General features: G+C 40.0%; 9 protein-coding genes across 11 annotated transcripts; 4 read left to right on the top strand and 5 right to left on the bottom strand.

Annotated features, from left to right (window-relative positions):
• Positions 1 to 436: 436 nt before the first annotated feature.
• On the bottom strand, positions 437 to 1,954 carry LOC117649973 (programmed cell death protein 2). Its single transcript, XM_034393198.1, has 4 exons — positions 1,285 to 1,954; positions 1,000 to 1,206; positions 706 to 923; positions 437 to 620 (listed from the first exon to the last, which is right to left on the bottom strand). The coding sequence occupies exons 1-4, from the start codon at positions 1,805 to 1,807 to the stop codon at positions 468 to 470; spliced, it is 1,101 nt and encodes a 366-aa protein (XP_034249089.1). The 5' UTR covers positions 1,808 to 1,954; the 3' UTR covers positions 437 to 467.
• Positions 1,927 to 4,376, top strand: LOC117649969 (transcription initiation factor TFIID subunit 7). The gene is made up of 9 exons (XM_034393191.1): positions 1,927 to 2,161; positions 2,397 to 2,528; positions 2,634 to 2,714; positions 2,804 to 3,004; positions 3,079 to 3,241; positions 3,328 to 3,470; positions 3,564 to 3,879; positions 3,962 to 4,125; positions 4,210 to 4,376. The coding sequence occupies exons 1-9, from the start codon at positions 2,081 to 2,083 to the stop codon at positions 4,231 to 4,233; spliced, it is 1,305 nt and encodes a 434-aa protein (XP_034249082.1). The 5' UTR covers positions 1,927 to 2,080; the 3' UTR covers positions 4,234 to 4,376.
• Positions 4,377 to 4,390: 14 nt separating this feature from the next.
• On the bottom strand, positions 4,391 to 5,812 carry LOC117649975 (L-seryl-tRNA(Sec) kinase). The gene has a single exon (XM_034393200.1). The coding sequence runs from the start codon at positions 5,778 to 5,780 to the stop codon at positions 4,755 to 4,757; it is 1,026 nt and encodes a 341-aa protein (XP_034249091.1). The 5' UTR covers positions 5,781 to 5,812; the 3' UTR covers positions 4,391 to 4,754.
• Positions 5,813 to 5,837: 25 nt separating this feature from the next.
• On the bottom strand, positions 5,838 to 6,884 carry LOC117649985 (mitochondrial import inner membrane translocase subunit Tim10 B-like). Of its 2 annotated transcripts, none has more exons than XM_034393215.1 (3): positions 6,740 to 6,884; positions 6,147 to 6,242; positions 5,838 to 6,057 (listed from the first exon to the last, which is right to left on the bottom strand). In XM_034393215.1, the coding sequence occupies exons 1-3, from the start codon at positions 6,761 to 6,763 to the stop codon at positions 5,875 to 5,877; spliced, it is 303 nt and encodes a 100-aa protein (XP_034249106.1). In that variant the 5' UTR covers positions 6,764 to 6,884; the 3' UTR covers positions 5,838 to 5,874. The 2 variants fall into 2 exon arrangements, with proteins under 2 accessions (XP_034249106.1, XP_034249107.1); XM_034393216.1 differs by lacking the exon at positions 6,740 to 6,884 and adding an exon at positions 6,593 to 6,733.
• Positions 6,885 to 6,907: 23 nt separating this feature from the next.
• Positions 6,908 to 9,276, top strand: LOC117649962 (tRNA modification GTPase GTPBP3, mitochondrial). Its single transcript, XM_034393177.1, has 9 exons — positions 6,908 to 7,073; positions 7,175 to 7,351; positions 7,441 to 7,560; positions 7,631 to 7,800; positions 7,882 to 7,992; positions 8,071 to 8,176; positions 8,258 to 8,624; positions 8,698 to 8,883; positions 8,970 to 9,276. Exons 1-9 carry the CDS (start codon positions 6,962 to 6,964, stop codon positions 9,247 to 9,249), a joined length of 1,629 nt encoding a protein of 542 aa, XP_034249068.1. The 5' UTR covers positions 6,908 to 6,961; the 3' UTR covers positions 9,250 to 9,276.
• A 579-nt stretch (positions 9,277 to 9,855) lies between these two features.
• LOC117649960 (constitutive coactivator of peroxisome proliferator-activated receptor gamma-like) lies at positions 9,856 to 13,219 on the top strand. The gene is made up of 11 exons (XM_034393175.1): positions 9,856 to 10,071; positions 10,170 to 10,312; positions 10,386 to 10,603; positions 10,744 to 11,016; positions 11,092 to 11,308; positions 11,392 to 11,709; positions 11,809 to 11,978; positions 12,077 to 12,283; positions 12,354 to 12,434; positions 12,557 to 12,665; positions 12,845 to 13,219. Exons 1-10 carry the CDS (start codon positions 9,980 to 9,982, stop codon positions 12,608 to 12,610), a joined length of 1,773 nt encoding a protein of 590 aa, XP_034249066.1. The 5' UTR covers positions 9,856 to 9,979; the 3' UTR covers positions 12,611 to 12,665; positions 12,845 to 13,219.
• LOC117649952 (exocyst complex component 1) lies at positions 12,487 to 17,305 on the bottom strand. Of its 2 annotated transcripts, none has more exons than XM_034393161.1 (16): positions 17,258 to 17,305; positions 16,508 to 16,690; positions 16,319 to 16,408; positions 16,128 to 16,223; positions 15,929 to 16,037; positions 15,691 to 15,845; positions 15,377 to 15,604; positions 15,047 to 15,289; positions 14,701 to 14,950; positions 14,340 to 14,623; positions 14,051 to 14,247; positions 13,752 to 13,962; positions 13,522 to 13,675; positions 13,295 to 13,440; positions 13,008 to 13,202; positions 12,487 to 12,937 (listed from the first exon to the last, which is right to left on the bottom strand). In XM_034393161.1, exons 1-16 carry the CDS (start codon positions 17,288 to 17,290, stop codon positions 12,785 to 12,787), a joined length of 2,727 nt encoding a protein of 908 aa, XP_034249052.1. In that variant the 5' UTR covers positions 17,291 to 17,305; the 3' UTR covers positions 12,487 to 12,784. The 2 variants fall into 2 exon arrangements, with proteins under 2 accessions (XP_034249052.1, XP_034249053.1); XM_034393162.1 differs by lacking the exon at positions 17,258 to 17,305 and adding an exon at positions 16,931 to 17,096 and having other exon boundaries at positions 12,785 to 12,937.
• LOC117649968 (mRNA-decapping enzyme 1B) lies at positions 17,304 to 20,907 on the top strand. The gene has a single exon (XM_034393190.1). The coding sequence runs from the start codon at positions 17,573 to 17,575 to the stop codon at positions 18,884 to 18,886; it is 1,314 nt and encodes a 437-aa protein (XP_034249081.1). The 5' UTR covers positions 17,304 to 17,572; the 3' UTR covers positions 18,887 to 20,907.
• Positions 20,908 to 21,005: 98 nt separating this feature from the next.
• LOC117649954 (pyridoxal-dependent decarboxylase domain-containing protein 1) lies at positions 21,006 to 26,320 on the bottom strand. Its single transcript, XM_034393166.1, has 16 exons — positions 26,188 to 26,320; positions 25,567 to 25,764; positions 25,252 to 25,487; positions 24,963 to 25,164; positions 24,717 to 24,864; positions 24,490 to 24,617; positions 24,329 to 24,400; positions 24,098 to 24,238; positions 23,897 to 23,998; positions 23,724 to 23,795; positions 23,541 to 23,639; positions 23,298 to 23,462; positions 22,991 to 23,216; positions 22,735 to 22,887; positions 22,491 to 22,652; positions 21,006 to 22,381 (listed from the first exon to the last, which is right to left on the bottom strand). The coding sequence occupies exons 1-16, from the start codon at positions 26,230 to 26,232 to the stop codon at positions 21,885 to 21,887; spliced, it is 2,646 nt and encodes an 881-aa protein (XP_034249057.1). The 5' UTR covers positions 26,233 to 26,320; the 3' UTR covers positions 21,006 to 21,884.
• Between the last annotated feature and the right edge of the window lie 1,496 nt (positions 26,321 to 27,816).

Below are 27,816 nucleotides of genomic sequence, written 5' to 3'. Positions count from 1 at the left end.
AAAATCGAAGAGCGAGAAAATACTGGCCTCCTTCGGAAATGCGTTTAGAATGACCCCTAGAATACAGGAAAAATACTAAAAAAAATTTAGAACGAGATATTTTTTTCATTTTTTTCGGAGCCAAAAGGACCCACAATTTTGGCAACTGCCCCTATCGCGCTCTTTGCATCCCGAGGCACCTGCCAATTGTCTCATTATCTGCCCGGCTGACGCACGAGCAATCACCATGATGCCGGCACCTAATCGGGCTGCGGTTTCATTAGTGCCCCACAAGTGGCTCCGAGAGAGAGAGAGAGAGAGGCTGATTTGTGGCCCTCGGACGGGACAGGACTCCTGGCCCGGCGATGCGGCGTGTTCCCTGCGAGGCTGACTGAGGGAGCTTTGGGTACTCCAGGCCGAGAATGCGTGCGGGACTAAGGCAAATTAAACAAAGTCGGTTAAGGCTTTCCGTTTAATTGTGTCACAATCTACGCGTTAATGTCCTGTTTCCAGAGGAATTCCCTCTTGTAGGCGGGCCCTTCTGTGCAACTGCGCTCACAGGTGTACACCACTAAGATGCCCCAGTCAATGCTCTGGTCCACATTGTCTAAGGACAGGTGGTTCAAGAGTTGGGGTAAAATCTGTCAACAAAATGTGGATCCAAATGAACATGAACCAACCTGCAGATAGTACCATTCATGAAACAAGCCGAAGAAATAGGATTACCTGAAACTCAAAGACACGAGGTGAACCACAGTGAGTGCATGGAGGAATATCAGCATCTGAAGGTCGGTGGTCATCTGATAACCACAGAGGTTCTCCATTTTGTTGATACCTAAGAACTTGACCTGGATTATATGCAATCCGGGTCTTGAAGGATTTAAAAATTTTGTCTTCATCAAATGCCGCCATTTGGAGAAGATCAGCATCTACAGTGTCATCCTCTGTGCAAGAGGAGAAAAAACAAAATTACAAACTACACATCATTGAGGGCTGGAACTTGCTGATTCCTGTACCAACCTGCAAAGGTACCAGCTTTCCCTTCAAGCTGAAGGTTCTCAAACTCTTTCAATCTGGCTTTTTCAGCCTCATCATTATCGTCATCTTCATCACAGTCTGAATCCACAGATTTGACACCATCTACTGCATCATCCCCCTCTGGTTCCACGATTAACTCATATTCGGGTAATAAGCAAGAGGACTTGCCTATCACATTACCATGGTCTCCTAAAAAATTAAAATAATTTGCAATGGGAAAACACTTTAAACAGTAGAAAAATCACAACACAGTAAATCAATGCTCACCTGCAGTACATGCCTGTTTGTGGTGGTCTCGCCAGTGAAGTACTTGATGGTTTCGACTACAGTATTTCACCTTTTTACAGCGCCCACAGTGACTTGATCCACTATTGCCACAGGCAGCGCACACATCTGACCACTTGTCAATCTTACATTCAGGGTGCCAATTTTCTGAGTCTTCAGGCGGGTCAAAAGGGTAAAATTCGTTTTGACGTCTCAGTTGAGATCGTAATACCAGAAAGCAGGAGTTGTCATTGCTGGAATAGCACTTAGCATTTCGACACATAAAGACAAACAATGTTCGGTGGAAGCAGTCGTCTCTAATTTCAATAGGAGCATAGACTTGGCACAGAAAAATGCAAGGCTCATGACATTTTTCACATTCCATTTCTTTGGAGGACGGCAACTGAGATAAATGTAGCCAGGCTGGTCGCCCTCCCACCTTACTGGGAAAAAATCTGCTGTCTAGTTTCCAAGATTCTACTTCGTCAACGAAGCCTACATCCACTCTGGTACCTTCTTTCGCCATGACAGGAACAGTGGCGAGTTAAGGTCTATCGAGGAAACCAAACAGGGTGCCGACCGCAAACAATATTTGGATAAACAATCCTCTAAATTCCTAACCAGCACATGCTTTGACAGGTTATGTCGTGTGTCGTGCTAAAACAATTATTTGCACCACAACACTATATGCAGAAAGCAACTGTTATGAATTTTTGTGTTGTTTCCTTGGCTTCCTCTTGGTTGCCTTTGGTGTGTTTTTCCTTTATTTAAATACTGAGGTCTCGCTTTCGTGTGGAAAATGAGTCGACATAGTGATGCAAAAAGGGACGCAGATCCCGCTGTGGAATTGGAGAGTCAATTTATACTACGCCTGCCTCCGGTATGTAAAAGTCTTGTCCTCTCAATAAAGCTAGGTTATACGTCTTTGACGTTTCTCTTGTGACCTGTAATCGGAAACTTTTCGTTGACAACTTCGCGCATAGAATAAAGTATTTGGATTAGTTTTTTTTTTTTTTCAAGTTTAGGATGCGTTTTAGTGGACTTTCTTAATTGTCTACGTGGAGCTGCATTTTACTGCGTAACTGGTGACAATTTATCTATCGTTGTCTTTTCAGGAGCCATCTAAAGTATTACGAGAAGCAATAAGAAGTGGTGCTTCTAATTTGAAAGACCGTTTGTTCATTAAATTGGAAAATGATTTACGTTATGGCGAAGTGAGGATGGATCACTGGCTTATGAATGCCAAGGTATCGACAGAATCTTTCCATCTCAAATGAATTTCATTTTAAATATTGTTCTAGCTGCTAGTTTTTTCTACCAGCCTTACCTTTTCTGTTGGATTTTTTTTTTAGCTTGTAGATCTGCCAACTATAATAGAGTCTATGAAAACGATTGATGGGAAGAACTTCTACAAAACAGCTGACATATGTCAGGTAAATATTAAGTCTTCTCCTCCTAGTAGGCTTATTGATGTGTGCTCAGCATCTCTTGTGTTTTTAACACTAATCCATATACTTTACAGATGCTTATCTGTAAAGAAGAAGACGACCAAACCACAACTGATGAGGAGTCACCAGCAAAGAGAAAAAAGGATCCTAACAAGGTTGACAAAAAATTCTTATGGCCTCATGGAATAACACCGCCACTTAAAAATGTTCGCAAGAGACGATTCCGTAAGACATTAAAAAAGAAATATGTAGAGGCTCCAGAAATAGAAAAAGAGGTATGTCTCAGATTTGTTTCGGTTCACCTGTTGACACAAAATGCAAAACTTACATCAGAGAATTTCCTTGTCAGGTGAAGCGATTGTTACGGGTTGACAATGAAGCTGTGAAAGTGACATGGGAAGTTATTAATGAGGAAGATGATAAGCAAAAGCCAGGTTCCTCTAAGGAGGATAGAAACATGCGAGGTGGGGATGCATCACTGGAAGCAAGTACTCAGCACAGCGTGGATGTTGGTAAGTTTTGTCATCGTTCTTGTTTTAACAATATTCTCAAGAGCTCATTCAATTCATGGCTTTATGTTTGTTTTTGTTTAATGCAGCCGAGCATGACATATTTGGAGAAGCTGTTAGTGATTCTGAAGAAGAAGAAGAAACTAATATTAATATCATGGAGATGGAAGATGAAAACAGTAGGTTGTCAGCTGATGACAGCATGCATACCATGGATTCCACTTCCATACAAGTAAGTGCTCCTTCTTTTTTCTTTACTTCACTTTTTCGGAGCAAGGACCTCTTTAATTTTTACTTATTAATGTTTTTCATCCCTCTCTTTCAGGCTGCTCACAGCTCTGATAAAGGTCAGCAGCCTCTCGTTACTCAATTTAGTCATGAAATGTTCAGTGGACAAGAAGAAAGCAACCACAGTGTTGGTATCAAGCACGAGCTTGAGAGAGAACATGACAGTGAAAGAGACTTTGAAAGATCATTTGATCATGATCATGACCAGTCAGGACTCATGAAGGAAGAATCAACAATGGGTTATGAAGATGATGATGACCATGACAGACCAAGCAGTGCTGACCAGCATAAAGACTCAAAGTTCAATTTGGATCTTGAAGGCATGTCAAGTGATTCAAATATGTTTGTTCAAAGTAAGTCTTATGTTTATTTACTTTCAGTATCACTTCTCTTCAAATACAGTACCATTTCTAACTGAAGTCAATGTTACACTAGGGCGTATGCGAAAGGAGCAGTTGGAAGCTGAACTACCTGAACTCAGAGCCCGATGCCAACAACAAGAACTTGAGATATCCAACCTTGAAAACCAAGCCTTACGCCAAAGGTTCCAAGAAAAACTTGACAATATGCTGACAGAGTTGTTGCAAAAAGAGCAAGAGGTAGGTCTTTTATTCCCCTGTGTTTTCTGTCTCTCGTTTTTGTATTTTTAACATTGGCTTGCTTGTTTGTTCTCTTTGTAACAGTACCAGGACCTGTGTCAAGATTGACGGGATATTTAAGACAACTATGCAATATGTGCATCGGAACTTTTAGACCTTACGTGTTGTTATTGAATAATGTACAAGCTTGAAAGCTTTTGTTTATTTGTCTTTTGTTGGTACTATTAAATGTTTTTTGATCATTCTTTAAATGATTGTTCAAAAATTTCATTTGAAATATTAGATGACTTTTTTATTGTACATTTGTGGTTTAGGTTAGTAGTTTCAACATGGATGAAAAAGGTGAACACGTAATTGAAAAAAGTGAGGAAATGAAAGAGAAGAAAAGGATTACAGTGAATGAAACAATTCCATCAACAATCTCAAAATCCAAAACTTTTCTGTCAGCATGCAGTCCTCCTGAATGCACATGCCTTTCTGACCTGAGGATACTGCTTGATTGTTTAAAAAGTACATAGTTTCTGACCTGCCAGGGATCTGAATTTTGTAAGCATCATTTAGAAAGACAAAAGTTAAAAAATGGAAATGATTAAAATTTTAAAAAATATGTTTGATGATTAGAAAACAATTTATGGTGGCAGAAGTGTTGAAAGGAAACTGCGCAAACGAACTCCTGCCAAAGGATGACACAGCTGCACAGCTGCGCAAAGCTCTTCTGGCACAATAATTTCTCTTGTTTTCATTGCTTCCAAAAGTTCAATTCGAGTAGTATTCAGGATCCTTGACTGTGCTCTGAGATCATCAGGATCCACTGATTTTTTTTGGAGCAGCTTCATGCGCTCATTCACGAGGTGTCGCAATCCTAGATCAGCCTGATGTATGACACTTGCCATACATGCTTGCCTGGAGGCCTCTCCTAGCTCAGACCAATCATCAACAGGTTCAACTGGATTCAGAAGTGCTTTCGATACAATACTCCCAATTTTTCGCACTGTCTCTTCATTTGAAAAAGGTGTATGTGCCACCAATGGTAATGTGTATTGCTCCCATGGCTTGCCTTCTGGAGGTTCCATTCTATCTGCCATTTTCTTAATAACTTCATCAGGCACTCTCTCTTCCCTAGAGCGCCTGCTGTTGTATACCATGGCTGATGCAACGGAACATTCAAGGTACAACTGACAAAAGCCAATATTGTGACGTCGCGCCAATTGGAAATACGAGTAGCGCATGCTACTGTAGTACATGTTGTCATCAATGACAATTACAGTCCTCTTCTTAATGACAATTTCACACTCGAAATCCATCTTGATATATTTGTTTTCCACTCCACATTTCAATGACAGCTTGTGGATTTCTTTATCAGTGTGGATATCCTTCAACATATACATCATTTTCTCCACCATGGTAAGAACTTCTTGTCTTGCATCTCGCCAGTTGCCACTATCTGGGTCAGTGCTGCACCGATGAGCAAGATCAGCAGTGATCAAAGTGTCATAGCATATGTGAATCACATTCAAGGACAGTGTGTCCTCTGATGCTTCTCGCTCTGTGGAAAAATATTGCTTGAGGAAATGAGATAAAGTGGTCTTTCCACTTCCTGGCAAGCCCACTAGTAAAGCAAGGCAAATATCAGCAGCTGGTTGAGTACCCGACATGATGTAAACCACAGAAAGACGTTGGAAAATTATTAACAAAAAGAAAAATAGAAATCTCTATCTATAACAACCTTATCAATAATGTTCATAAATATTAAGCAGATACAACTTGGTCTTGCGGCAGAGCTCCAGCTGCTGCTTGTTCAATTTGCAAAGCTGCTTGGTTCATTTCTTCCATTCGTTTATTAATGATCATTGGCTGCAGCTCCATGAAGACTCCCATTACTTTGTGATTCACTTTTATATGCTTCTTAGCACACAAGTCTACACAATTTTCCTGAGAGAGTAGAAAACACAGACAGTCGTGAGCAAAGTTCAAACAGGTAATAATACCAAGATTTTTTCTCTTATAAAATAAAATGTTACCTCATCACTGGCTAGATCTCTTGAATAGAAATTGTTGACACAATTTTGGAAACAAGTATGTGACATATAGTTGTATAATTGGAGGAAGTCCTTAAACTGAAAAATCAAAGAAACAATATTAATAATTTGAGGTCAAAGGGATGCAATGCATAAAGTTATAGCTTGTGGGACATCATGCACTCTCCACCTATGTATCAGGGTAAAATGGGGTAAAAATCAATAAAGCCACGTGAGGCGAAGTAAAGAGGGAATTCCTGATGCAAACTAGATTAAGTTAAAAATAAACACAAAATCACAATAAATTAGCTTTCAACATTTCATAAAAATGGCAAAGACGTCGAACGACATCACGTAATAATTGTTAGAAAAGCGCCGTTCGTAAAAATTTTATGGGATGGAAAGAACAATCTCCATATTCGAAGTTACATGCGACTTTAAAAAGTTACCACAATCAAATAGTCTCAGAACAGCTGACGTTTCTACAGGTTAGAACCCGCAACTGACAGTCACTCAGATCTATTTTCCGTACGTCACACACAAAGCATGAGAGAAAGGTTGCACAAAATGCGTGAAACGGTTGCGCAGTGTCTTACATTTCTCAAGGCATTTTGTTCCATGACTTTAAATAGATAAGATCTCGGTATGCGTCCAGGAAGTTGGGTTTGCCCTCGGTGAGCATGTGGGTTGGGGTGAGAGGGGGGTGAGGGAGGAGTAAGGGGGTTGGGGCTTTTGCCTGCGAATAGCTATTTTGTCTTCTGCTATACGGCACCCCTTGCCGTTGCAACAACAAACAGCAAAACTGGTTGTGTGTTAAGATGTTTCAAAAAGTGAGGGCTATTTGCAAGTCTTTCGCTTGTCGTGAATTTAACGTCGACCTTTCACGAAGCTATAGTGCTGTCGGGAGGACAATATTTGCTCTTTCCTCCGGTAAATATGCATGTCGAGTCCACATTAACCTACAGAACTCATGTTCTCTTTTGTTTACACCAAGCAGAAAGAATAACATTAATACGTTCCTATATTTTCAGGCCGAGGCAAAAGCGGTGTCGCAGTAGTGCGAGTGTCAGGATCCCAGTCAAGAGTCGTTCTTTCTGCAATAGCTGACGAAACTTGTTTGAGGAAACCTCGATTTGCTCAACTCCGAACACTTCGAGATCCACAGTCAAATGATATTTTAGATAAAGCTATTGTTATTTGGTTCCCAGGCTAGTGACCAACTATGTTTACTCTCATGTTTCAGTTTAAGTTCTCCGTTTTGTTGCTGTCAAATAGTTATTGTGACTATCTGTTTTAGGGCCAAAGAGTTTCACTGGTGAAGACATATGTGAATTTCAAGTTCATGGAGGCTTAGCCGTAGTTAGCGGGCTACTGCATGCCCTTGGGAAAATGCCTGGTTTGTATCCAGCTGACCCTGGTAAGTGACAAACAAAGCAATTAATTAATTAGTCAGAATAGCAATATTTATAAAAATTGTAACATTGCAGGGGAGTTTTCAAAGAGAGCTTTCTTCAATGGATCAATGGATTTAACTGAGGCAGAAGGGCTGGCAGATTTAATTCATGCTGAGACAGAGATGCAACGCAAACAAGCATTGCATCAGATGGGCGGTTCACTTCATATATTGTACAACAGATGGCGTACAGTTCTTTTACAGGTGCTGTTTGCGCCTATAGCATGAATTTTTTGCTGTTTCTGTGCAACCTCTTCAGTTTATTCTTTTGCTTTATTTTTTCAGAACTTGGCACATGTAGAAGCTTACATTGACTTCAGTGAAGATGAAAATATTGAAGATGATGTAATGGCCAATGTCATAGACTCATTAAGGAAACTATCCCAAGAAGTTGAGGTGTGTTGTAACTTAAATAAATTCAAATTCAATCTTAAGCCTTACAAATTAAAGTGAAACTACATGTTTTGTCCTCAGACACATCTAACAGATGGTCGTCGCGGTCAAAGATTGCGAGATGGAGTTCAAGCTACTATAGTTGGAGAACCAAATGTCGGAAAGAGTAGTCTTCTTAATTTACTTTGTACGAAAATTAATCAATTCAGCCTGGAAAACAAGTCGTGAGGAAACCTAGTTTTTTAATCAGAAAAACTCTTTGTTTTAGGTGATAGGCCTGCAGCAATAGTCACAGCAATTGCAGGAACCACTCGAGACGTTGTGGAACAGTACATCAATATTGGTGGATATCCTCTATCCATAGCAGATACTGCAGGCATACGAGGAGAGTCGACTGTCAATGATGTAGTGGAAAAGGAAGGAATAGCTCGTGCCAAACAGTATGCAAAATCAGCTGATGTCATTTTGCTTGTAATAGACTCTGAAACATTTCTGAGCGCAAGCAAATGGCAGGAGCACCAAGACATATTAACTTTTCAGGAATTTGTTAAATCACACATGTTACAGTTGGGATTAAAAGATTTCTTTAATGGCCAACCTTGCATCTTAAAATCAAACCAGGAAGGATCTATAATGTAAGTCCTATAAAATCACCAAGATTTTCAAGTAAATGGATCAGAGTGCAGTTCTTTAACAATTTTTTTCCAGTGATTCTGATACACAGTTGCAGTGTTTAATAATTATGAGCAAAATTGATCTGATTATGGACGAAAGTATAAAGAAATCTCTAAACAAGTTACAAACTCAATTTTTAAATGTTGTTGTTCTGTCTTGCCTCAATGGTGATGGTCTCCCTGCATTGCTACAGAAGTTAGAATCCATTTTGGAATATTTGTAAGTATTTTAGTTTCACTGTCATGTAGCAGGTTTGCCCCAGCTCCTTGTCTGGAAGTAGTATCTCACTGTTCTTTAAATTTTAGGTGTGGTAACCCAAGCCAGGAGAGTCCAGCTCTTAGCCAAGTAAGACACCAGCACCATCTGATAGATTGCCTGGAAAATATACAGGACTATCTTAAGAAAACAAGTTACCTCTCCGAGGCTCAAAAAAATGCATCACTTGAAGGTTCACAAATAACTGACCTAGCGATATGTGCTGAAGATTTAAGAAGAGCTGTACAGCATTTGGGGAAAATAACTGGTCATGTAACCACAGAGCAAATTTTAGATGTTATATTTAGAGATTTTTGTATTGGTAAATGAACAAATTAAAGCAAAAAGTATTATCAAGTATGTTAACAATCTATCCCTACACATTTAAATTCACTAGCTATCAATACCTATAAAAGCTGTCTCGAGACGGAATCTTCATCAACAGTGGACTGAGTTTTGATAGCATTCATTTCTCGTCTGACTTCTTGGATGGCTTTGGCCAAGGCTTCTGGGTGCACTCCAGCTTCACACAGTCGAATGCAGATAGCTAATGACTCCGAATCCAAACCAGTATTCAGTAGTCGAGAGATGCGCGACAACAGCGCCATTGCTTCCCGCGCTCTTAAACTTTCAGTCGCGTCTGCCATCCCTAAACAAACAAATTAAACGAAAATCCTTTAGTCACAATTTGCTTAGCAAGAACGAAAACAAGACTAGGCTTTAACCTCACTAAAATGTTAGTAGAGGAGTTCTGTCAGAGTGCAATGGGATGGAAATGAGACTTCACTGAACTTATTATCTAGAACCTAACACACGTGTATCACTAACATAGACCACTCACTTCATGAGGTACGTATTCCTTGCCTCAAACTTTAAAAACTGAAGACTTTTTTTCTCACTGTTGACTGCTTTTGAAAACATCAACAACACAGAAACAAAAGAAAAAGGACACCCGGAAATATATATGAAAAATTTCTATCATATGACAAATTTGCCTTATGCTGTGTATACTTTCTGAGTTGAATTCCCTTGACAAAATTGTAGAGTAACGTCCACGAAGATGGGGGTGAGGCGACTTCAAACATACCTTGAGCAATATTGTCCAGATGCTTGTTATGAAGTCAGTATTGAACAAATCGCAAATAATTATAGGTGTGTGGTCTGAGAAGTATCCATTTACTGTTTACTCTACTGGTTCTACTTGTGCCATATTTTCTGATTCGTTGTGATTTGTTTTTGGTTTTTGACAGGCAAACACACAACAAAGAACCCGTTATTGTAGTGGATGGATCTTGCTGCTATCGCAAGTTGTATGGTGGTCTTGACTGGGTGTGCGGAGGCCAATATAAAGAGCATGTCGATTCAATCACAAAATTTATTGACAGTTTCGAAAGTTTGTATCATGGTCCCCTTGCAATCGTTCTTCTTACTTTGAATTCGATCAGTTCTTTCATGACCTTTTTCAGGACTGGGCATAAAACTTGTTCTTTATTTTGATGGTGCCACTCAAGAGAGTAAAAGACCTGTTTGGGTCAGCAGACGTTTACAAAGTATGGAAAAGGCTCATGCCATTTTTGATGCTCTGAAGGCTGGACAAGAAGTAAAAAGAATGGATAAGGAATTGTATGTATTACCAGCAGGTGCTGGTTCTGTTATGTCCTCTATTTCCAGAACGAGGTGTATGGTAAATATCCGCTTATTATAAATAATAATATTATTATTATTATTGTTATAGTATTGAGGCAGTAAGAAATCCATGAAGAAAATGGGTCAACTTTCCAATAAATTCTTTAGAATGTTTGAATATATCCTTTGTTTGCCTAGGTTCAGCGATCATTGAAAGAGTGCGATGAAGAAATAACTGAGTATGCTGCAAGAAACAAGTGCTTTGCTATTTTGGCACAGGATTCTGACTTTGTTATTTATAAAAATGGAGCAGATTATTACCTTTCTTCAGAGAACCTCAACATTGACACAATGACCACTTTAGTTTATGATAAAGAAGCATTAGCAAGACATTTAAATCTTGATGTGCGGGATCTTCCTGTATTTGCATCCCTAATGGGCAATGATTTCATACCAGCTGATGATTTGAAGGTGGGATTTTTTTCCAAATTTGTTTCTGTGCTGTTCTATACTTATTCTATCTTTTAATAATCATATTATTTTCAGCCTTTTCATAACTGGTTGATGGGTAAACGACGACATAAAAATTATGTGCAAGCCTTAGTGCTGAGAGTAGCTGACTTTGTCTATAAGCTTCCGAAAGGTAATGACTTGTTCTCATGTTTGAGAGAATTGTCTTATGATATTTTCAGAACACCACATCGTGCTAAAGATTTACGTCAAAGTATTCTGAGTTACGTGAAGTCCTCCAAGGATATTCTTCGTGAGTCACCTTCATATTATATTGGAAGTTTCGTGCACCAATAAGATATCAATTAATAACTTCAATTTATTCATAATATCCAGGTATAATTGACAATAGATGTGAGAAATGGGATAAAATATTGTCTGTAGCCCATGACAACTATATAAGCATGGCATCACCATCATATGTTTACAACATATTGCGGAAGCTACCGTTTGAGATGAGCACAGCTTTGGAAGATTGTCGTATTACTGTGCAACCCTCAGCTGCTGCTCTAAGGCTCATGCGGCAGCGAATTTATGGTGTAGCCCTTCGAGAATACCCAGGAGGACCTGACGGACTTGTCGTTGAAGAATGGTGTATGAGCGGACCTCAGAGTTTAAAATGTGCTTTAAAAGTTAATGCGATTCTTCCCCCAGGTATGTTATCCCCCGTCTTGCTTCTTAACTTTTAAAGTTACTACATTTCTTTTCAGACCTCTCTGCTATGCTGAATATGGAATTGACTTATTTTTCTAGATGATAGCCCGCTTCTTCTAGATCTTTGGTTCAATGATTCAGAAGAACTTATCATAAAAAAATTTAAACTCTTGGCTTGGATTGGGTCTTTCCATTTGACATCTACCAACCTGCACACATTACCTCATCCGCTCCTCCCTGCTGTAATAATATTGTCTTACCTGTATCATGTAAGAACTCTCCATATATTGCTACACCTTATTTCCTTTTTTTAAATTGTTGCCCAAGTTGCAGTTTGTTACATTATTTTTATTTTTTATATCTGTAGGATGCTGGCATTCTTTTGGATTGGGAAGTTAAGGTATTTGCTGCAGTGATTATTGATGTACAAATCATGGAATCAAAAGAATTATCAGCAGTTACGGTTAATAAAGTAGATGTCAGAGGCGTTCAGCTAGCCACTTTGTTTACAAGATCCATAACTCATTTGGGATTGGCAAATTCAATTTGTGGCAACCCTATTGAAGTCCATTGGGTAAGCTGAAACTGAATCATATTTTTCCTGTCCTCATACATTTGACTATAACTTGCACTTCTCCTATTAGACAAGACATCCTCAACTCTTTGATGGCAAACTCTTTCAAATCTCATACTTAAATGGGAAGTCTGTTCCTCCTTCACCAAAGGTATGGGTATACGAATAAAATATAATGCAGAGTTAAAGAAATACAAAGCATAGTTGCATCCAGATGATTATGGCTAATTTTATTTCTTGTTAAAATTCATCTAATTTACAACTTTTTTCCAGAGGGGAAATATTCAACAATTCAATCAACTATGTGATGTAGTCCTTAAGCATTAATGCATTTAAGATGATTTAAGGACCAGATCAGAACAAAGCAAAGGCATATTTACAAGTAAGATAAATATTTAACATTAGATAACATTTTACAGAAAAAATATAGTTCTAAAAAATCAACATGACAATATTGAGAATGCTCGACAGTATTTGTTTTATCTAAGTTTGATGCTGTAACTAATGAGATCTAGCTATTTCTGAAAAGAATTCTAAAATATCACTTATGGTGAATTCCAGAGCTATCATAGATCCTGGATAACAACGTTGAATCAAATCCTCTACAGATTTGTATTGTTGTATGAACTCTTCTTGCATTGCTCGCCACACAACCTGGAAGAAATTACAATGTAGAATGCAGCTGCATCCATCTTTAAATTGAAGATAGACAAAAAACCAGTACCTGCAGTAAATTCTCCTGCTCACAGAGATGTTTATCTACTTTACGGTAAAGGTTCACCAAACCACGCTTCACTTCCCTTGCTGGATACTCTTTTATGACTTTGCGGAGCTCTTGTTTGCTGAAAGCCATTTGGTAGCTGATTTCTGATTCTTTGACACCTTGATTGACCTTAGCTTGAACTCCATCGAAGAATTGCTGAAATATAAACACATTGTTATTATAGTTGTTATTTTTTCACCCACAGTCAGTATTAATGTTCTCTTAAGGATATATTAGTTGCAACTTACATTTAGCTTTTCTAGAGGTCGCCCGAAATAGCGAGTAACATAAGCACGCATGGCATCATTATACCTCTGTTTAGCCTCCTTGCGGAGGTTATCAAGAACACCAATCTTCAGTTGAGAAAGTAGGGCAAAAAGATGGTGGTAGTTTTCTGTAACAAATCAAGGTCTATATAGCAATAGCTGCATTGAGCACACACCAAGCAAGTAAAACAAATATGAGAAACACTCACCCATTTTCACAACTTCACTTGGAGTTTTGGGATGTTCAGCAGCAATGCGCGGAATGGCATCAAACATAGCCGAAACTAATTTAGTGTACCACTTATCCAAGTCAGCCCTACGGTCTGAGTTTTTGAATATTTCCTCAGACGTTCGTGCAAAATCCTGGAAAAGAACATAAGTTTAGTGCAAACCATGGTAAATCATCACCATGCTCATTTATCAACAGCATCAACTGTACCTCAAAATTATCAACAAAAGGAAGGATTCCACATGTACCCTTCCTATTTGGTCTGGTGTCTTCAATAGATCGAAGTTGAGCTTGCATGAACCGGTCAAAATTTCTTTTCACTTGTACAAGGGCAGAGGCAAAACTCATACTGAGGAAGGAACCTGTGTCCTGAGCTGACATTACATGTTGACTGAGTCTCACCAGCACATACATACAATAACTAGGGTAAAGAAATAAGTGAAATAAATATATTGATGCCCATCTTTGACAGTACCAGCAGTATAATAGGAGAAAAGAGGATTACTCACAAACTATCTACTTTCTCATAGTGGCTTACAAAGTTGACAAGTTCGGGTTCAATACACCCAAAGAGGTCTGCCATCATACGACGCACTTCTTCATTTACCTGTTTCTCAGCACGTTTGAGAGGAACAGACGGATCAACATCTTCTCGTGGCACTCCAGCCCCTTCAGCAATCAAACCATCTAATGTTGTTTGAGTATTCTAAAAAATGGTGAAGAATTAAAATGACTGGATAACTTAAGTTAGTCTAGAGTCATGCTATAGTTGTTGTTTGAATAATCATGTTGTTATACCTTTGTGGAAGGAGATAAAACATCTAACTGGAAAAATGATATGCAGAAATTCTGTTCTGCAAGGCAAACAGGCTCCAGCTGAGCCAAGACACGCTCTAATACTTCATCAAAGCGGCGCCTCTCTGCTGCACTAGCACTGGCATCAGTGCCCCACTGATCTCTTTCCACTCCTAACAGCAAAGTCAACGTGCCTCCAGCTGCTCCCCCAGAGACTCCACTGACCACATTGGCCGCTCCCTGCTTTAGTTTGCCTGCAAGATCTTCCCGTGATCCACTACCTTTACCTACATGTTAAATTATTTTGTGAGAAAACTGCACAAATAAAGGTTGCTGGAAATAATTTTCATGATTATTACGTTACCTTTCTTGTCAGTCCGAAGACCTGAAATTCTAAGCTTTGCCTCCTCAAAAAACTGTTTGGTGTCTCTATCATAAAGTTTACTAATAGCTCCAGTGTAAACTCGCATTAATGCAGTATAAGCTTTTCGGTCCATTGCTTTCATCCAATGCATAAGCTCTGCATAGACTACCAAGTCCCTGTGGATAGATTCGTGCCTTGGCAAAGTTAATTCATTTGCATGAAAACTTAAGGTCTCTCCAGCATCATTACCCTGAAAATGGAAATGGATCATTTAGTTTATAGGCTGTGGTATGTTGCAGTTTGCCAGCAATTGTGATGAGCAATACTAATAATGAGCAGTACTTACAAGGTGAATGAAGAGGTTGTTCAGATGCCTAGATATTGTTTGCGAGAACTTGGCTTTCCATTTATCAAACCGTTTCCTCTGTTCCTGAACAGCAGCCATTCTTAGAAGAGCTGGGTGTATTTCGGCATTCATTGCATTTAGGAGGGCTTTGCCTGCCGCAATGGCATCAGCCAAACCAGTTGCACTAGTAAGATCTGCTTCAGTTAATGCTGCTTGGTGCTTGCCGTCAAGTTCAAGTTGGAACTAAAGGGTACAAGGAAAAATTTTAAGTTAAAAGGACTAGAGAAGATACTAGCAGCAACGTAATAATAAAATGCGTAGATTACTTACAATAACATTTTCTAGTTCTGCCAGAAGTTTTTGATTATTACAGTTCACAATATTGATCATTGAGTTTTTCTCTTCCATTTTTTCCAATGCATCCCTGACATGACTTATCACTTCTTCGTACATGTTAAGACGAGTCTCCACGACATCCACCTCGGTTAAAGCAGCCTCAATTTGTGTCATAAGCATTTCTACTTGCTCTTGTGAAGCCAAGACACTTTGAACATTTTCCTGTACAAATGATTAAAAAAAAAAAAATTCAATGAATAACTTTTTACAAGAACATTAAATATATTTTTATTAAGTATAAAAATTACCCCGTCAAGGACAGACAAATCCCTTGCAATCATTTCCATAAATGCTTCTGCATTACTGATAGCAAATCCACATTGAGACATAAGTTTTTCCAAGTCTTGCTGTTCTCGGTCAGTGAGGGCATGATAGTCTTCAGCTTCTGTTGGTTCAACAAACCCTGGAACAAACAGGAAATTACAGACTTTACCTTCATTGTCTTTATATAGTTGTGCTTTACTTTCTAACAAACCACAATCTCACCTGGAGTCAGTATTACTTGAGTTTCTGGCAATAATCCAGGGTCACCAATCCAGTCTTCAGGTAGATTTCGGAATTCTGGCTTTTCCTTGGGTAAATGAATGCAGCATTGCTAAATAACAACATACATAAGTAAATTTTTAACTTTTTAAAAAATAAATTTTTTTTTAGGCAAAAATTAGCCAATGGAAATTGCTAATACCTTCCAAAGCAGGACAAGAAAATTTTGTCTCTCTTGTATATTACTACAGTACCATCGGAACACCTTCTCAAAATGTAGGTCCAAGTCATTACAGTCCTGGAAGAGAACTCATTGAAATCATTGAATCTTTCACATTCAGTCCCCAAAATGTGTGCAAATAAATCAAAAACAAAGAGAGTTTCGTATCGTACCAGGTTAGGAGTTCGCCCATCGACGACTCTTAAAGTATTAAGTTGCCAAGACCGTTTCTTTTTCAATACATTTTTGTCTGTTTTCTTTACCTAACAACAGATACAAATTTGCAGCCTGTCAGATGCTCCACAGAAGTAGCACAATCAAAGGAATGTTGAATAAAAGACTAAACTAAAAGGGCAGCCTACCTGATAAATAGTTACACAAATTGGTGTTTCCATTGTAACAGCTAGGCATAGATAGCTGATCTTCTTCTTTTTCAGGACTTTACTAACGTGCATCACTGCCAACAAGCGTTCATCATTAGGCTGAAAAACTTCCCTCTGGAGGGTGTGTCTTATAGCTGCCATGGTGTTTGATGAGATTAATGTCTGAAATAAATAAATGAGGTAATATATTAATCACCGAGAGTCAACAGTTTTGATCCACTACAGATATTAACATCAAGAGCACGCTGTGACATAATGTGACAATAAATAGGCACTTCATAATGAAATAAAAGAGACAGATTAGTCTGAAGCATCAGTACACCTTTTCAAAACAGTTTTGACAACTAATTATTTACAGGTTAGTATTTCACTTTCAAGTGACATTTCAAGTATTCCTTTCACCTTGAAAATCAAGAAGAACAATATGTAAACTTGTTTTCACTGGCAGGTGCCGTAAAATCAAACAACGGAGGCGACACCGACACCTAAGCTTATGAGTTTTGCCTTCATTTTTAACGAATCAACAAATTTATGTGGGTTGATCCCGTCCCCCTCTCTTCCTCCTTCCCCTTCCTCCCCCTCCCCCCCTTTTCTCTGTTTTAACTCCTTTTGAAAGTTGTCTCAACGAGAAATAAAGAACGTTCAATCTCGTTTATAGAATTTTTCTTAATCAATTTAATGTATTTTTATCTAAATGTTCGAGAGATAAACACTTAAACAACGCTTTACCGGACCGGTGAGGCCGGTTGCCTCGCCCTCCATGCTGAAGAAGAAGACCAAAAAGACAAACAAAGTTCATCGCGGAGTCGGAGTGTTTTGATGGTTTTTCAGAAGAGATGTGTGATATGTAGTGCTATATTCCAGAGGAGTTTGGCGACTCAGTTAATCTTGCCGGGGTGAATTTAAAGTGAACTCTTGATACAAGAACCTCACCGAACGACTTCTTGTCAGACTTAGCGTCCTTTCTGGATCATCTGAGTGCTAGTTTGCCTCTACGCTGCCTAGTTGTGTTGTGCTGTCGAACTTGCCGAATCGAGGTGAAAAATGGCGGACTCAAATGCTGCTTCGAATCAAATTAACCTTGCAGCTGTAAAACGCGTCGACCCGTATGCCAGAGACATTTTGGAGAAGGCCTCTCAAGTGGCACTGTATTCGTTCAACGGCGAGAAGAATGAATGGAAAAAGACTGAAGTTGAGGGTGCCCTTTTTGTGTACAGTCGCACTGGGGAGCCGTTTCACAACATTCTTATTATGAACCGCCTTAGCACTCAAAATTTGATGGAACCGGTAGTGCAAGGTCTGGATATTCAAAGACAGGAGCCTTTTCTCCTGTACCGGAACACCAAGTGCGACATCAATGGCATATGGTTCTATGACAAGGACGAGTGTGTGAGGATTGCAGGAGTCCTGGACAGACTGTTACGGGAAGCTCCTCTCACAAACTGCCCTCCACCGGCATCCAAACCGGTGCCAGTTCCGCTGCACAACAATAACAACAATGGTACTGACATATTCAGCATGCTTAGTAAAGCTCAGGAAGATTATTTTTCCAAGACTGTTTTATCGCCTAACCATGCACATGAAGCTCGCCCTGCAGAAACTCCGCAGACAGTTTTGGACTTTTTTGCAAAGGCCAGCACTAGCTCCAACAAACCAGTGGTGACGCCGTCTCCTGCTCTATTCATGGCCCAACATGCTGCTCAGAGAGTTCAGGCCCCAGAGGCGCATGACCCTAGTTTGAGGCCCATTCTTCAACGCTTGAAATCTAATCCAGTTCACAGTGTTGAGCACATAGAGAAGCAGCAAAGATCAGTGACGCCACAGCAGATGGATGTGCCACCTCATGAACAAAAGTCTGCTCAAAAAGAACAGAAGCGAAGTGGATTCAAACTGAAGCCTGCAAAAGAAAACGGGAAAAGCAAAGCACAGGGTGCAGGACATGCAGCCAACAACTCTGTCTCTGCAGTGGCAAATGGTATCAACTTCCTGCGAATCTCTCCAACAAATGTTGCCGTGTCACCACAACAACCTCAAGGTGTTTTGGCTTCTCCTCGAACCCCAGGAACAACAGGCCCTATGCATGACTCGAGACCTGATGTCACCCCAAAGCCAGCTCTAATGCCTCCTGTCATGTTCACTTCATCACCTGCATACGATGCATCTCCCCAGGCTTCACAACATCCCGCACACATTGTGAATATGGTGAATCAGGTTTCACAGTCCCCACCGCTGAAACCAGAGCCTTTAACCAAAAATCAACTGCTTCAGGCCTTCCATTATCTTTTGAAGAACGATCCAGACTTTGTCAACACGCTTCATGAGGCATATGTAAAGTCGTTTGCTGAAATTGTCCCTTAGTTTTGTTCGCTTTCCTTGACTTGGGCCCTAGTTTGGTGTAAATTATTTTACTACTTGTGATAGCCAATCATCTTATTGATTGGTATACTCTTTTATTGAATGGATCAATGGATTTCCTTAGGGCTTTGTACAAAATGAAGCAACTTTATTTCTACATTGCCCTTTGCAATCTTGTGGTGTTAATTTCTGTGACTTAGCATACCACAATGACTCGGATAAACCTCATGGTTTCTTCTAAACACTTAAAAGAGATTTTGATTGCAAAAATTCTCTCTTTATTAGCTTCTATTTCTCAAGAGAGATAGTAGCCATATCTGGCCTTTCTAATGAAGTGTGCCATCAGTTTCTTGAATGTTTAGCACCTTATCGCCTTAATGACTTCTGCTGTGGATGTTTGTTAGCCTATCTGATTTTTATAAGTTTATGGAGTACCTGAGGGAGTGGGTAGTGAGCTGAGGCTACTTTTTAAAAGAAAAAGAATCATTTGTATGACCTTTTTACCTCCCTGTAACTATGACTCTTTGTACACCATAACCATGACAGTTGCTTACTGTGAATTGGCAGGTCATGCTTGAATGTTACTTCACTATACTCAGCATCATTTCCCCCTCTGATATAATTTTATTATATTTGAAGTCACTATTTTTGGAAGATAATTTGTCTCTTAATTTGTCTTTTTTCCTTTCTTTGGAATGAATACCTACTTGTTGTAGGTATGTCTGAAGTTTGATGTGATAGCTAAATGAATCATCTGGAAATGATCTTATGAAGTTGGCAAGTTAAATTTTGCAGTTTCTGTTGAAATTGTTTAACATTGCTGCATTGTAAGAACATGTGATGTGGTTTGTTCATGGCATTATATTGAAATGTGTTCCTTTTATTTAAGAAGAATTTTCAATTGTAATTGAAGATAATTTGTAACTTTCTTTGTCTGGTTCTTAAATAGTGGCCACTGATTCACCATTCAATCTGTGTTTTTTTCTCTCTCTCTCTCCTTTTTTCACTTTTTTAAATTGATGTGCAATATTGGCATGGCATTTCCTCTTTTATCTGTTTTGTCTTAATGTCTTGTTCTTTTTGAGTTGTGTAAAACAATCTACATCTCTGTTCTATTTGATTTAAACTTTGTGAGAATCACTTGAAATTGTTTGTGCTAGATTGTATGTTCAGTGTGCTTATTAGGTTCTGAAATTCCCCTGCAGAACATGAATTATTTCATTGTCCCTCCTGGTCTGAGACTGTTAAATTAAAGACAGGTTTATAGCTCACCGGGACACTCATTTTTAATCAAATTGTGAGTTATTTTCTCACTGTAGTCATCATTTCCAAATTTACTTAATATTATGACATACTGTTCTCAGTCGATTTTTATTTTTTATTTCTAGATTTTGATTGACTAGGGTAAATAAACTGTGAAATCTAATAGGCAATGTTTCTTATTTCCAATTTGAATAAACTGGAGCTTTTTACTGTCTCAATCTAAAATAATGTAATTGAATTAATTTTGTGTTGGCTATTGGCAAGTGAGGCAATATAAAATGCCTGCCAACCTCCTGAGAATCACTCATGTGAAAAAAAAAATTACTTGTTCAATCTTGAAATTGTTTGCCTCTCATCAGTACATTGTAGATGATGTTTTGTTTTAGTGAACTTTAGATGCATATAGTCAAAGTTTATTTTGTAGAAAGAAGAAACCCTTATAATTATGTTCTCTTTTAGAGAATATTTTGTTTGTGCCAATTGGAGCATGTATTTAGCATTGGTGAACAAGTAGGGAACATCCCAATAGCATTGTGAGATTTGGTTTTGAGGATCTTATTTTTTAAGAAAAGGCAATAACGTTCAGAGTGCTTAAGACCTTTGCATTGAGACAGCCATCAGTGTCATGTTGCTGGATAGTCTTTATCCAACCCACCGTCAGTTACTATTGTTGTTGCACCTCAGGTTTAGGGGATCCATTACATACTGTAAAGAAGGATGCTGTTATTCTAGAACAATAAATGCTGGCAGGCAAGGAAGTACCTAACTGACACTTTATTTTCCACCCATTCCTTAACCACTCCCTACAACTGGTCCGCTGGCTGCTTAAGCAAGGCAAATAAAGCAAATGGTAAAGCAATCAATGTATAACAATAATTTATTCAACATCCATTTTGGAACTACAATTTCAAAATTATAGTAAACACCAAAGTGTTTCTTTGGTTGTGGTAACTTGTGTCCATGTTTCTTCCAAATTCTGAGTCAGAATAAAATTTAAGGGGATCGATCAAAAACAATAATTGCCTTATAATCCTCAATTCTAACCTGATGGCTGCAAAGGCTGGAATGGAACACAAGTACAGGAGAATTGGGTGCAATTACTACACAGTACTTTGACAATAACCAAGCACAACGAATAGAGCATAAGTACAGAGCAGATAAAATATGGAATTAAATATATAACAAGGAAGGATAACATAAAACAATAAAAAGAAGTGCTCTAATTTATAACAACAAAATGGAACAGGAAGTCCTTCCACTTCAGTTCTTGATAGCAAACAAGGTAAGGGATTCCATGTCCTAATGTGGAGTTGAAACCAACCCACAACTAGTATGTACAAACATAAATTGAAGGCGAGAGAATGTATTGATTTACATTCAGCAAATAAAAATGCACTTGGTGAACCGACAAGCATCCAGGAACATGATTGACAAAAACTAGCCAGACAAATGAGTACTTTCTGTGACAATAAATTTTGTCTCCTCATTTAAAAAAAAAAGATTTATTCAAAACATAATATAAATTTCAGGACAAGTTATAAACTTTATTGTGGTAAACCCTCTTCACTAAATTTGCAAAGAAAACTAAAAATAAGATTGAATGTAGTTTGAAGCATGCCCATGCATTCAAACACTGATTGTCAACCAGACTGGAAGCAGAACTTGTTTTGAAAACTTTGAAATTGATTATACCAGAGGAACTGTCACATCAACCTAATAATATGTTCATAATTTGTCATCAAGGCACTCTGGCTTCTTTTGGCTCATTATTGAGAGCACTTGGTACATGCACAGTCTTGACAGACTCCAAAACAGAACCCATGGGAAGCATTGTAGGTGGCGCCTGGGTTGCTTGAGTCAACACAGAAGGGATAGGGGCTGCGTTTATGGCTGAAGCGATGGCTGGAGCTGGGGATGAAGTTGTAGCTGGAGCGGGGGCTGGCGCAGTTGCAGAAGCGGGGGCTGGAGCAGGGGCTGAAGCGGGGGCTGAAGCGGGGGCTAGGACGGATGCTGGACCAGTTGCTGGAATGGAGACTGTAGGAGAGGTCTGGGAAACCTGAGATACTTGAGAGGTTTGAGAAGAGCTTCGCGAATGTTGACTTCCACTAACAGTACCAACAGGAGTCTGGACCATTGGAGTGGGGGTGACTCGATTGCCCTGAGCACCAGCAGATGCAACACCACCTTGCAACTGCATGTGATACCTATAAATATTTTCAGTGCTCTCAACAATACCTGGAACAATCAATTCATTTTATTAGTATCAAAAATTGGTGACTTGTTAATGACAACAAAAATGTTATGAGAGGAATAAACACACTTATGAGCAAAACAATAAACCTACCAGCATTAAGATTCAGACTACGACCTTTAATACCGCCTTCCTTATTACGAGGAGACCACCAATTCACAAAAGATCCCACAACTGGGACCTGTCGTAACAAACCCTCTTGCCACAATCGCTCTTCATTTTCCTTCTGAAGGTCCAAAGTTGCAGCTTCTATGCCTGAACATTACATTAAATGATAATAATAAAAATATAAAACTAGGAAAACAAATAATTTCTAGAATAGGACCTTAGTACTGACCTTTTTTCACTACCTGAGACATTGTTTCTAAAAATCGAGATGATTCTTCTACTTCTTTTCCAACAGAAAGGACCATTTCTAAAAGCTCTTCTACATCAGACCCAGTGGTCACCATTCCAAAACGAACATATGCCATGCCCTCATTATCTTCTCCTGCAAAAAAAAAAGGAACAGTGAAAATATAATTATTTTAGCATACATGCAGTGATAACAAAAGAAATAAAAAGAAAGGCAGAAAGAAAGAAGTAGACCATACCTAAAGAGAAGGCCTGGTCAGAACTCTGTAGTCGTTCAACTAACTGCATGTTGAGACGGTTCAATTCATCTCGCGCACTGGGCAAGAGCTCCCAACTGTCAGGCATATAACGGACACCACCGAGGCCTGCCCAATCTGCCATGTCTTGAACAAGTAGCAAATTTTTGCTCCGAGAAACAGATTGTTGGAATACGTCTTTTAGCTGCACAGTAGCAGTTAATACCTCCTAAAAAGCCAAGTAAGTTATTTAATTCACATTAATTTATTTCAGTCAATAATATAGAGGAGAAAGATAAATAAAGCATACCATCTGTTGCTCAAGGCAAACTGTAAACTGTTCAATATCCTCTTTGCTGGGTAAATAGTCAGGAGATAGCTCCAGGGGACAGTAACGTAAGACAATACCATGGGACTCAAGTTCACACAAATCAATGATAAGTTGAGGACATTCTTGTTGTAAAATATGTCCAAGCTAAAAAAAGAGACAGATTTTTGTTAAAAGGTTGTCAAGAAATTCATTTTGAGACAGAATGTGTCAAGGTTAAATTACCCAAGTATTAAGTTTGTCATAGTATGGAGACACTCGGCCTTTCTCAGTTCCATTGATGAATTGAAAAGTCACTGTACTTGCCACTACTTCAACCAGAAGCTGTAAATTAGATAAAATAGAAAAGTTACAATATACACTTAATGCAGAATTGAGAGAAAATAAAAGTTTGATATTTTGACATACCAAAGGGTTGAGTTGTTTGCCTACAATATCTGCAATTGTATAAGACCCTCCTTCACCGCCAGGCTGCTGACTCTGTAAAACAAATTAAGCCAAAATTTAGCTTTTTGTTTTCTTGAGAGAAAGATAAAGAAGGTGCTAAATAAAAGTTTTTCTACAAAAATCCATCATCATACCAGTAATCGAAGAGATGGAAGGTTTGCAAGAGCTTTCCACATCATTTCAGCGGACTCCAAAGCGCGTGTAATTCTTGTTTGTACCCCCTCTTTTCCGAGTGACTGAAACAAAAATGAAAGAAAGAAGGAGAGCATATTTTGGAGCCATTTGAATAAGTTAAGATAAAAGCATCTTAATGCTGTTTGTAGCATGCAACAAACCTGGAGAGTGGTCCATAAAGGTAGACTGACAAATCGCCTTGTTGATAAGTCATTAACTAATCCAGCAATAATCGGAAGAGTATTAATCCTTGAGACATCCTCACCCTCTGCATCATTAGGGCGAGGCAAGTAATACATGGTCTGAAGAAACATTAAGAAAATTTACAAAGCAAAACAAGGAATTAAGTGAAAGAACATGGTCGAATACCCAAATTGAATAGGAAAGGATACAGCAATAGGCAATGAAGGTATGCCTAACCAATTTCCTAGGGGCAAGGAGAGACTGTCTGCCAGCTTAACAGGCTGAAAAACAAAAACAAAAATTTATGAGATGAGGTAATTGAGAGTGAAACTGCAGAGAAGGGGAGTTGTCCTGTTCATTTTTATCAAACCTTGACAGATGGATGGGTGAGCACTAGAGCAGCAAGGTTATGACCCCTGAGGTGCATCCAAACATTGTGTTTCTCACACACCTCTTGAATTCGAGTCAAGTTGTCCACATGTCCAGCAATGACTGTCCCTTCAAAGCAGCAAAATTAAGAAAAAATTATTGACAGTTCAAATTTAAAAAAAGCTTATAAATGTACATTTTTAAAGACATTTTTTAAAAATATTGTACCTGCATCAGCAAGAACCATGAGAGGAACTCTATGCGCACTTTTATCTTGTTCTATAAGTCGTTCCAGTTCAGCAACATCCATCCTTTGATGGGAGCCAAACATTGTGTTACATGGCACTGGCTGAATACAACGTACTGGAAGCCCCAACTATAAGGTTGAATTTACATGTGAGCTAGTTACAAGGTTGTTACTAATTAATTGTATTAAACAATTTCATTAAATAAGACATTTAAGGAAATAATGACCTGTCTACAGAGATGCTGGACTATATTAAGAGGTGAAGCCACACTGGAATAGATTACTGGCCGTTCTGAAGTTAATGCTTCATAACCATCCTCTTGAAACTTTGGATACCTCTTGTGTAACAAGTACCGTCCAATTCTTACTACACCTTCCAATGGATCTTCATGGAATAAAGCTGAGCTCTCTTCTGTTATTTCTGCAAGTCTTCCAAAAAAAAAGCAAATGAAAACATAGATAACAAAGAAACCAAGTTGGCTAGTTAGAATCTAACTCGTTCAGTGGGCGGCATACCTAAACAAATGGGCAAGCCATCGGCTGCAGTCACTTGCTAGGCGGCTGTTTAATTGCTGAGAGTGAGTTCTATCTAGTGTGCATGCCAGGGCAGCAACACTGTGAGAAACAACAGCGAGCTTTGATGGGGCATCCAGGGCTGGGACCGATGCCACAGCGGGATTCTCTGCATCCGTCTGTGAGGCATCTTCATTCCAAGTGGAAAAACTACTACTATCTTCAAATGCTATCAAGTCCTAGAATAGCAGAATATAAAAAAGAAAGTCATTGATAGGAGACAATGTGGGGATAATTTCATTCCATTCAAGGGCTTACCTCAAGAACCCTAAATATTTCACCATTGGTCTTGCTCGGAGGTGTAAGCACAGGCACATTGCTCTTCCATGCAAGTCCACCTGTAGTGTTGGCAGTGCCTTCTGCAGCTTGCTCAGCAGCCCTCTCTGCTGCCTCCTCTAGTCGTTCAATCACTTGAGACGCTTGAAATTCCACATCAGAGACAACTGATCGTCGTGTCTGGTCGCATAGGAGGGTGACATAAGAAAAACACAAGAAGCACAAAAAAATCATGAACAGGAAACCACCATATGCAAAAACGTTTTGAAAATTTATTAAAGAGTCTGCAAAATGTCTAGCTGTAATAGACCTGAAAACTAACAACATCTGAATTTTGCAAGGTAAAAACTCCAAAGGGAGTTGAAGAAATAAAATCATCACGAATAAAAATTTCGTAAATTTTATTCGAAAGATTAAAATGTCACGATTGACGGACACAATTCTTCCAACCAACGTCACGTCAAAACACAGACGATAGGTTAGTGTCTGCGGAAACTAGTGTCAGTAGGATTGAATATAAACCCACCAACACTTTAACAACGCTCACAGGACATACAGAAGAAACGAAAGAAAGGAAGAAACGACAACACATCAAAGACAAACCTCTAGTTTTAGATTATCATGCAAATAACCGGGATCAGACATCATGGGAATCTAATCTTCAAAACGTCACGACGAAACAAAACATTACACATCAGACACAATCGAATCGGCAATCGATGTGATACTTCGAGATTTGGTCTCAAGTTGGGATTCGAGCGGAGGCAGGATACGAGACTAGATCTATGAGAAATTGTAAGTGAGGCAGAAGCGAATCCTTTGACAGCGATTTCTGGCGAGAATCGCGACGCTCACTCTAGAGTCGCGTTGGATCGCTTTATTTAATTCTTTTCAGAACATCTCCCTCACTGGTTTCTTGCCAACTGGTTAGTAAAAAAAATGAGAGGTCTCTCCAAAAGATTTAATTTTAAAATATCTTATTCCCTCTTTGATGTCAGATGCTGCTGCCAGAAAGCAGTAGGACCTTCCGTGGTAATAATTAACCGAGGAATAAAAACTTCTCCAGGGCATCAAAATTCTTGACCTGTCCTTTCAGTCCGCTAACCCTTGATGGGCATGAAAAAAAGGGGGATTGGAGAGTGCGGGAAGTCCACCCACGTCCGGCGCTGTCCCGGCCCTCCGCGCGCCCCGCCCCCACCGTCCCGCACCCCGCCACGGGACAGTCAAAGCGAGCATCCTGCCCTCTCTGCCAGGGCGGCCAGGGCGGCCAGGGCCTGCCTTCCCTGTGGCCCGACGGCCCGGCGGCCCGACCCAGCAAGTGGACTCGCCCGTCTCCCCACCCCTGCCTCCCTTGCCTCCCTTGCCCAGTGCACCCCACGTGCCTCCACGCTCACAGTTAGAAAAATTGCCGCTAATTTTCATAGCAAAGGATGTTGGCCTGGAATGATTCGGTCGTAATTTAACGACCGTCGTAGTCTACCCACTCGCTTCTTGCCTTGCTTCGCGTGCGTCGCGTCGTCCCATGCACCGTGGGAGGGCATGGCGACGACACCGGCGCACCTTTGCAAAACTTTGGCCTCTCTAATGGCGTGGCTGGTCGGGGCCTCATTAAGAACCGCTCGTCGCATCGACAAGCACTTGACAAAGTCGGCCACGAGCGCAGCAGCGCCGCCGCGCCGAGCGGGCTCCACTGACCGGGTTCAGCCACGGGGTGGCGCGTGAGTGCAACAGAGAGAGGGAGAGGCGATGCGACTCGAAAGCACTGCTGGGAACCACGCGGCTGGATTCCGCTCTGGGAATCTAGCGTCATCCCTCGCCACGAGCGACTTGTCGTCAATCCTCGAAAGTCTCGTCGAGTCTCGTTGATTTGAGCCCCGACGAGCCCCAGCTGCAGACTGTAGGCTGCAGGCATGCCGGCTGGTGGGAGGAAGGGCCCTTTACGTTCCAGCCGTCTCTGTGGCGCTGTCCAGCCAGGTCCAGCGCGGTCCAGCGTCTCAAAAGAATTATTTCACTTTTGGCAGCGTGGCGCGGGGGCTCGCCCAGAATCCTAGATGGGCGGTGGTGGGCTGCACCCACCCTGGGCACTGGCGGGGCACTGGCGGGGCACTGGCGGGGCGGGCACGCCTCGCTTCAATTGGACACCTTGTCCGACTCCCCGCCCCCGGCTCCCCCGACTCGGCAGTGCAGAGGCACGGCCGAGACCGGCCAAGACGCGCCCCTCGGAATGCCAAA

This window comes from Thrips palmi, unplaced genomic scaffold (genome assembly GCF_012932325.1).
Source record: "Thrips palmi isolate BJ-2018 unplaced genomic scaffold, TpBJ-2018v1 HiC_scaffold_4, whole genome shotgun sequence".
In the NCBI taxonomy this organism is placed as follows: Eukaryota; Metazoa; Arthropoda; class Insecta; order Thysanoptera; family Thripidae; genus Thrips; species Thrips palmi.
This window is presented reverse-complemented; position numbering and strand designations above follow the sequence as displayed.